This window comes from Nematolebias whitei, chromosome 7 (genome assembly GCF_014905685.2).
Source record: "Nematolebias whitei isolate Nwh7 chromosome 7, NemWhi1, whole genome shotgun sequence".
Classification (NCBI taxonomy): Eukaryota; Metazoa; Chordata; class Actinopteri; order Cyprinodontiformes; family Rivulidae; genus Nematolebias; species Nematolebias whitei.
This window is the reverse complement of record NC_056504.1, coordinates 52,581,096-52,590,473: the sequence shown is the minus strand read 5'-3', so window position 1 is coordinate 52,590,473 and position 9,378 is coordinate 52,581,096. Positions and strand designations below refer to the sequence as shown.

At 42.8% G+C, this 9,378-nt stretch overlaps 1 protein-coding gene across 1 annotated transcript in view; it reads left to right on the top strand.

Moving 5' to 3' along the window:
* Nucleotides 1–9,378, top strand: part of mtss1 (MTSS I-BAR domain containing 1) — a 115,402-nt gene that overhangs the window by 69,447 nt on the left and 36,577 nt on the right. The window contains 2 exon segments of the mRNA XM_037679940.1: nt 978–1,069; nt 2,433–2,507. Coding sequence (XP_037535868.1) covers nt 978–1,069; nt 2,433–2,507 — 167 coding nt within the window.

Sequence of the window (9,378 nt, the reverse complement as noted above, 5' to 3'; positions counted from 1 at the left end):
TGCAGCTTCCTGGAGGCTCTGCATTGTGGTGGCTGGGGTCACCCGGTTCTTTCCTCTGCTCCTCTCTGGGGGGGTGCGGTTCTCCCTGTTGGGAGACTCCTGGGGCTCCGGGCCTGTGGGCCGCTGTGTATCTGTGGCTCTGGTCCTCCCTATGTTGCCATTGTGTCCTGGGGGGGCGGGTCTGTGGGCCCCCGCTTCCACTATTGGGCATTCTTTTGGAGAAATCTGGTGGCGGGCGTGCTTGTGCAGGTGTTTGGATTCAGGTGCTTTGACAGATGCACGCTAGGTTGGGTAGTGGTGGAAGCTAGATGATTCCTTGTGCCATGTCGAATGTTTCATGGTGATATTGTGGGTGGCATTGTGCTGTGCATGTTGTTTTGTCGTGGTGGTCTCTCGTTTTATCTATTTCTCTTTTATTTATTTATTCTTCTTTCTTCTCTTTCTTTAAAAAAAATTTAAAAAATTGAGCGATGATGATAAGTTCATTGAAACACTTCACAATGTTTCTACACTTAAACTGAGCTAAAAAAAAAAAAGCTTACTCGGTTTGGATGAACAGCTGCTTGTAGGACGCCTGCTGGTGACTTTTAGAACATCTCAGGACTTTTCCCAAGTTATTTATTCTGTCGTGCTCCTGTTCTCACATATCTTCACATGTTGTTCCTCAGCTCGTGCTTTGAGTTTTGCTCTGATGTTCTCAAGTGTGAGACCCAATATAGACAGTTTTTTAGTATAAAGACTTGGAAGCACCAGGATTATTGTCTAAATTATTTCAAAATGTTGGATTTTATGAAGTTATCTTTAACTGTCAGCTGTTCTGTATAACAGTGAGTTATTAAAATGTCATACTTTGGTTATGTTTACCAGAAAATTGCAGATTTGATGCCAGAGTCTGTAGAAAATAAAATAAATTGTTTATTTCACAGGTTTTGAATAAATTAGGTTGAAGATAGACTTATTGTCATCTTTATTTTTAGAGCTCTTTCAGAAAGTCTCATGACTCCACTGGAACTGAAGATGGAGGAGTGGAAGAAAGTGGCGAGTCAGCTGGACAAAGACCATGCCAAAGGTATCCAGACAGGTTCTCACTAGGGCTGGGCGATAGGGACCAAAATTAATATCTCGATATTTTAAGATAAATCGTGATATGTCAATATTTTTTCTTAGCAAAAATATATTTGAGTCAAAGCTTTGTCCCATTTGTCACACAGGCACATTTATTAACAAACAACTAAGTGTACAAAATAAATGTCTAAAAAATAAACTATTTACATATATTAAAGCATGTTTTCTAGATATTTATTTATGTATTCACTTCAACCTTTATTTAAACGGATAAATCACATTGACCCTCCAAGAATCATTTCCAAGTGAGATCTGTTTAGACGGACAAAAAGCAGTGAAACTGGACACATGTAGGAGATGGAGGAAAAAAATTCCTATCAAACTCCATATTAAATAATAATCCTCCCCACATCCACCGCCTTCACGACGTGTGTGTGAAGCTGCAGTGAGGGCTGCTTGTGTTCAGCGGGGGGGGGGGGCTGCGTGAAGTTGGACGGGCACAAAAAGGAGAAGTACACAGATTTCAAGTGTTACAGTGAGAGGTGGTGTGACATTAATACGGTTAGCCATCTTGTCAGCCTCTAAGGACCGTGTCTTCAGTGAAATGATAAGCTGCTGATTTATTAATCTCAAACTAACTCTGGCTTTTCCTCTCGTACGGCACAGCACGGCTGCATGACTTTCATACCGTAGTTTGTTTGAGGGAAGGAAGCTTCCCAGCCGGAGCTGCAGCACAAAGTTAACTCTTCATGCTCCACTCTGCAGCGCTGTCTTTTCAGTGGTGACAAAGGTTCGTTGTGCTCGAACCGTTCGTCGGGACTCGTTTTCAGCGTTGTCTACAGAAAACATTTTTCTGCTGCACATCTGACACATTAAATCCAAACCATCTCCAAATAACAGAGCCATTTTACATTTTCCTGCTCACAAGCTGCTCTGCGAATGCTGCGTGCCGTCCCACCTGGAGGAGCAGGAAGTGGGGGGAGCGGGTGAGGGGCCGGTGGGGAGAAAGAGAAGACAGCAGGCGGACGTTCAACCACCGTCTTTTTGTTTCAGACTATAAGGCACAACATCAGTGAACGGGTCTGTTTTCATACACGAGGCACATTAAACGAAACAGTCAGATAAGTCAAACTTTGTCCAACTCATTCACAAAAACTCAACATTGTTCAGTTGTAACATAAAATGTGTTCGAGGTCAGGAAGCACAACCAGCATTAATACATCAGGTGCATTGGATTATCAGGCGCACTGTCGATTTTTGAGAAAGTTAAAGGATAATATTTTTAATATGGAGATATCGCCCAGCCCTACTTCTCTCACACGACTGGACTGAAGCAACCACGTCTCATTCATGTTTTCTTTTATCAGAGTACAAGAAGGCCCGGGCCGACATCAAGAAGAAATCCTCCGACACAATCAAACTGCAGAAGAAGGTGAAGAAAGGTAAGAGAAGTCCTTGTGGTTTTAGTGTGAGCAGGTTTGCTGCTGCGCCCCATCAGGTCCACATCAACGTTCAAACAGCTGCAATGTCTTCACTAAGCAGGAAGGCTTCAACTGTCACAGTGGACTCACCTGATGGATGAGAATCCCTCTGAACAACGTTTCATCCCTGACATCACAGCAGGCTGATTGGTAGATTTAAATTGTGGAGGCTTTTCCTCTCCTGCCTGTGACATCAGATCCTTGTGATCTCGTTTAGACTTCAGTCTTTTCTTCCACAACATGAACAAGATGTTTTTTTGTCTGGAAAACATACCTTGGACCAACAAAGTCCATGCTCAATAATCCAGGTATACAATCCAACATTTTTCAGTCAGGTCATCTGGACAGTTTCTTTTTTTGTGCTGAAACGTTTCACCTTCCATCCAGAAGGCTTCATCAGTCAAGGAAACACACAACACACAGCTTACTCCAAAGGAACAAACCAGTTATGTTGGTGCTAAGATGGCGTCTTTGGCACACCCCCTCCTCTGGTGCCGGCCCTCTCCCTCATCAACAGTCATGTCAAACTGGTTCAAAACCAACAAAGTTGGGGGAAGAATCACTTTTGTGTTGCTTGTTTCCTTGACAGATGAAGCCTTCTGGATGGAAGGTGAAACGTTTCAGCACAAAAAAAAAGAAACTGTCCAGGTGACCTGACTGAACATTGTTGGATACACCTTGGCTGTTCGGACAGGTTGATAGAAGTCCTGTTATCAGCGCAGAGCAGCTGGCAGAACAATATTCATCAGTTCGTGGCTGAAATTTGGACTTTAGGTGCTGATTTTTAACTTTTCAGTCTGGAGTCGATGCTTGTTGTTCTTGACTTTGGCTCTGTTTGTGTTGGCTTCAGCTGTGCTTTATCGCAGCCGCTTTGTTTTAGGAGCCAAAGAGTGTGTCCTGAACTGAATTTGATCATTTTAATCTGAACTAAAGCTTTTAGATCGACACTCTTGTCCCCATTCTGAGGCACTTTGGCTTGTTGTTTGGATCATTGCACAGAAACCTGGACCACTTCAAGGCAGACACCTGGTCCACGCCCTTTGCTTCTATCAAAGGGACACACCCTGCAGTCGCCACAATCTTCACATCCCATAATTTAAACAACCTGAAATGTTGTTGGGGAAGCATGCATTCAGCCTCAGGCAGAAAAAAAACGAGAGCTTGTGCAAAAAAATCCACATTTCTGCACGTCACAAGACACAATTAACTTAATTAAAATAGAAGTTTGAGGCTTGTGAAAAGAGAAAGTTCTGTTTCTTTCATGAAATCTGATGCCCACAAATAATTAATTCAATTCAGTTTATTTCTACAGCTCCAAGTGACAGGAGACGTTTTCTCAGGGCAATAAACAGAAACATTCATATATGTAAAACAAAAAAGAGTCACTGCAGATGTGCCCAACAGTTTAACGTCCTCAGCATCTCTCCAGATTTCTTTCATGCCCGTCTCTTCCTCAGCCTTTAACTTTTTAATGTCTTAAGCTTAGACAACTAGAGGACAAATTGACCTCATTCTTTAAATGAATTGTTCAAATTGAATAGTTTTCATTTGATACTAAATAGTGTTAAATTATTATTTTTATATATACCGTTTTTTGCACCATACACGTCCCTCCACCCTTTAAGTCGCATCAGTCCAAATATGTCTAAAGTGGAAAAACCATAAATACGTCAGCGCTGACAGCCCGGACATGTGGGCCGGTGTTGTGCCAGAAATTGATTGGCTGCCAAATGGCGGCTGCAGGAGTGTGCACGGGAGGATGTTAAAAAGAATTTAACAAGATTAACACCTAAAAACAATTATTATTTTTGCTCAGCATTATAGTAAAGGTGTGTCTCACTTGAACTTTTACTTAATGCTCAAATCAGCTGCATTTTATCGGGGCGGCGCAGCGAAATCAAGCTGATTTAACGGCTGCTCCAGGCGAGCTGGACGAAGGTGGGAGGCTATGGCAAGCCAATTGTGTCATTAATAGCCACTTTTACCTATTACATGGCACAAGGGCATGCCATACTACTGGAGTAACATCTAGCAGCTAAAAATGGTCGTGTTCAATATTTTCAGTCAGAATGAAAAGGGTCAAATCTCAACCAAACATCGGTTTATAAATATGGAAAAATCCGTAAATACGTCACTTCGCCCTATAAGTCGCAGGGCATGTAAATTATGCAAAAAAATGCAACTTATAGGGCGAAAAATACGGTAAATGTTTCTGTTCAGTGCCCTGAGATGACTTCTGTTGTGACTTGGTGCTATAGAAATAAACTGAACTGAATTAGTGGAGAGGTGACGAGCGTCGATAAGGATGGCTGTGCTGGTGGGGTAAGAAATGAACGGAGACGGTTGATGTTTCCAACATGAAAATATGTAGACCGAGTAATGTTACTGCCATGAGATTCAAAGGTAAAGTGCTGTTGACACCCAGACTCTTAGCTGTAGGGGAAACTGTGGAGTCATCAACTTTGTGAAACTATTACATTTGGACAAGTTAGACTTGGTGCCAACAAGGAGAAATTCTGGTGCCCTCCATCTACTGAGCTCAAATGGACGAGGGGACCCCCCCCCCACACACACACACACACATCTTTATATGATGCTTTCATGTCATGACAAATTACATGCAAGCTCCCGACAAGTTTTTTTATTCCTGGTTTGTGTCCACTCAGCAGCCAGGCCTTCAGCGTGGTGTGGGGACATAAAGAGGTCATTTAACGTGCAACACATGGACCAACGGTTTGTTTTCAACCTATTTTCACCCTGAAACGGTTTCTTATCTCGTGGATTTAGTTTTGTTGCTTGGGTCTGAGCAAGCCTTTAATCTGAGCACTAAAACTGTTACGCCTCTACAGACTGCACTTCTTTCTTTTCCAGTTTTATAATCCTTAGACAGGACTTTATCTAAATACACGTCAGCAGGTTTTGTTTAAATCTCAGTGAGTACGCCACAATGAAGAAGTAAACATGTGCATGTTCGCCCCGTGATGTAGTCTGTCATTAAGTCTGTTCAGCCACTTCAAAACTTCCAGCTGACACCGATGGAGGGAGCGTTTCAGATACGAGGGGACAGACTGCACATGTGCTGAACAGATGTTCTGACGTGAACGATTGCTGCACGTTACGTACCCACTTCTTTGTTTCTTGAAAAAATAAGAATTTTCAACACTGCTCCGATATTTGAGCAGCCACGTCTGTATCTCCTCAGTTTAAAGCTTCGGGCACAGCATCAGTCTGTATCGATAGTGTATTTTAAGAAATGTAGCACATTATGGGGAGTGGTGGTGCAGAGGTTAGAGAAGGTGGGCCTGTGATCAGAAGATCGATGGTTCTATCCCTCAGACCGACACCATCAAACTGTGGGGGAAAGGTGAAACACCCACACCTGCCTCCACCCTCATTTGCCCCACCCTGGGCCCTAGAGCAAGGTCTTTAACCACCACCGTCTGCTCCCCCGGCGTCCTAGACGCAGCTCTGCTCCACACGGAGGCTGTGGGAGCTCGGTGTCTGTGGTTGGTCAGGGAGGACGTCCAGTGTAAAAACAATTACCAAGCTTTTGTGTGTGTTAGTTCGCTGTGGTGACCCCAAAGAAGAGAGAAGCTGAAAGAAGAAAAATAAATAAATATTAATAATGTAGATGAACAGATGCTGAGATATATTCATCAATTAAAACGGATTCTCTCATTTTTCTGGACTGAATAAAACGTGCATTGAATTTAATAAAATGTAACGTGAGACGTTATTTATCTTTGACCCATCAAAATGAATGTGGTCATTTATTTTACAGAATCAAAGTTTACATCAAACATTTACATTAATTTGGCAAAATATGAGAATAACAACATAATTAATCAGCGGCTGTACAATTGTGATCAATTATCCACACGGCGGTGGATGAGCACTTTACACAGACATTTCTAAATTATCTGGAAGGATTTCTACTTGATAGAATAATTTTTAAAGATGGAAAGTGAAGTTTAAAGGGAGTAAAAGATGGTGTGTGAGGGGGAGTGTTGACCAGAACTGACACTCTCCATTCGAACCCAGCTTTTCCTCGGTACGCTCGGTAGTAAACTTGACTCGTTACCTCTCTGAAGATGAATCAGCAGATACGGAATTCCAGTTAACGCTACCTGTCCAGCGTCTCCATAGGATGGCTGTGACCCGTCCGAAGTAGTGACGATATCCTGTCTGACACAAGCTCACCTCAGCAAGTGGACTTCACATGAGTGGAGTCCTTCAGAAGTTCCACTCAGAGGTGGAAGATGTTATAATCCAAACTCGGAAGAGCCTTATCATGGCTGGACTTCTGTTCTCCCAAACGACTTCACAGAACTGCGAACATCTCAGAACTGAGAGAACTAGGAAGTACCGGCATTTAAAGGGCTCTATTTCCGGTATATTTGAGCATTCCTGATTGGTCAATATCAACCAGACAGGGGTGTGTTTTGTGATGTAAGAGGTTACTAGAAGTCAGAAAACAGCAAGAATGTTATTGGAACAGATTGAAAATGTTCTCAGAGACAGAGAGAGTTTTGTTTTGGCGAGTTTGGAGAAACAGGTGCCAACTTCTCTGTTGACGTCTGAGAGGATGTAAACAAGACAGTTGTTCCAACACATGTCTGCTTCGACTCCTGACCTTGGAAAACGCACACTTGCTCATTCAAAGACAGAAATCAGAAAATGCATAATTACTCTGTAACAGGCCTTAACATGAATTCTACTTTGCATAAGCAACTAAAAATCATTGTTACTGTTTTACAGTTAATAAAATTGATTAGTTCACTGCAACATCTAAAATGGTTTGAACTAAAACACTTTGATTATCAAACATTTGTAAAACAGGAATGATAATAGAAAAGAGAGTGTTCTTTCACTTGAATTTTCAAGAAAGAAAGTCTCAGGATGGGTGAACCTGTATTTCTGGATTCAAATCAATGAAATGACAGTTTCTGTCCCACAAGGTTCTTAAGGTCAAGGATTTTGACCTTAGGCTTAGTTTTGACATCAGGTCAAGTTCACTACAATAATATATCCAAAAAAGTTCAATCTGGTCCTCTGGACATTCAAAAAACAAAAAAACAAAACAAAGCAAAAAAATCTAAAAACGTTTCGTCTCTCATCCAAGAGACTTCCTCAGTCTGAGGTGCTGTTTTCAGCTCAGTCTCTTAAATAGCACCTTCTCAGAGTGGATCAACCAGTTTGCTGCTGACAACCAAAACCAGCTGATCACATGGTCAAGAAGGACCATCAGCCTAACAATGGATCATTAGCACCTGATGGCTGTTTACTATTCACAGAGGGCTGAGTGATACTAGCAATCACAGCATTGTAAGAGGGGGACAGTTGAACCCGGACTTAAACACATGAACCTCTGAAAAGAGATCCAGGAAGTGGTTACAAGAAGAAGTTAATAGATTGCCTGAAAAATTTGGAGCAGGACAAGGCTATTGACCGTATTCTGTACCACAGACTGTACCCAGGGGAGGCCACACCTAGTCTGTATGGTTTACCTAAAATCCACAAACAAGGTGTACCTTTAAGACCAATTGTTAGTATGATTAACTCTGTCACTTACAATGTTTCCAAATATCTGGCGTCTGTACTCATCCCTTTAGTTGGCAGCTCAGAACACCACATAGAGAACACCATGGACTTTGTGGACAAGGTGAGGGATGTCATCATGGAGACTGATGAAACAATGGTCTCTTTTGATGTCACATCACTCTTTACGTGCATTCCTGTTGATGATGCAGTAGAGGTGGTCAGTTTAAGATTAAAATCAGACACCACTCTGAGCAGCAGGACCACGCTTTCCACAGAACAACTGTGTCAACTCTTGAAACTGTGCCTGCAGTCAACCTACTTCACATATGGGGAGCAATATTATAGGCAGAAACATGGGTGTGCTATGGGGTCTCCAGTTTCTCCTATTGTTGCCAACCTGTACATGGAGGAGGTAGAAAAGAGAGCCTTGACGTCCTTTTCAGGGACACCACCAAGTCATTGGTTCAGGTATGTTGACGACACCTGGGTTAAAATCAAATCTCAGGAAGTCCAACTTTTTACTGACCACATCAACTCTGTGGATAAATACATCAAGTTCACACGAGAAGATGTAAAAAATGGCAAGTTGGCTTTCTTGGACTGTGAGGTCTCAGTCTCTGATAGAGGACATTTGCAAACAGAGGTGTACCGCAAACCCACCCACACAGACCAGTATTTGCAGTTTGACTCCCATCACCCTTTGGAGCACAAGTTAGGAGTCATCAGGACTCTGTACCACAGAGCAGACAGCATCCCCACTAGCTCGGGAACCAGGCAGAAGGAGAAATCCCACACAAGACAGGCTCTAGAGCAATGTGGATATCCTAACTGGGCCTTCCTGAAAGCAGAGAAGAAACCCAAACAGGACTCCAGTCAGCCATCAGGTGAAAAGGAGGAACCCAGACCCAGACCAGTGGTCATTCCATATGTTGAGGGAGTATCAGAGAAACTGAGATGTTTATTTGCTAAACATAACGTCCCAGTGGCTTTTAAACCCCAAAATACATTACGGCAAAGACTGGTTCATCCCAAAGATCCAGTCCCCCGGCACAAACAGAGTAATGTTGTGTATGCTGTTCAGTGTCAGGAGGGCTGTGATCAGTCTTACATCGGGGAAACTAAACAGCCACTGACCAAAAGGATGGCCCAGCACAGAAGAGCAACATCATCAGGCCAGGACTCTGAGGTCTACACTCATCTCCAGGCCAGTGGTCACTCTTTCAGGGATGAAGATGTTGACATTCTGGACAGAGAGGAACGATGGTTTGAGAGAGGAGTAAAGGAGGCCATC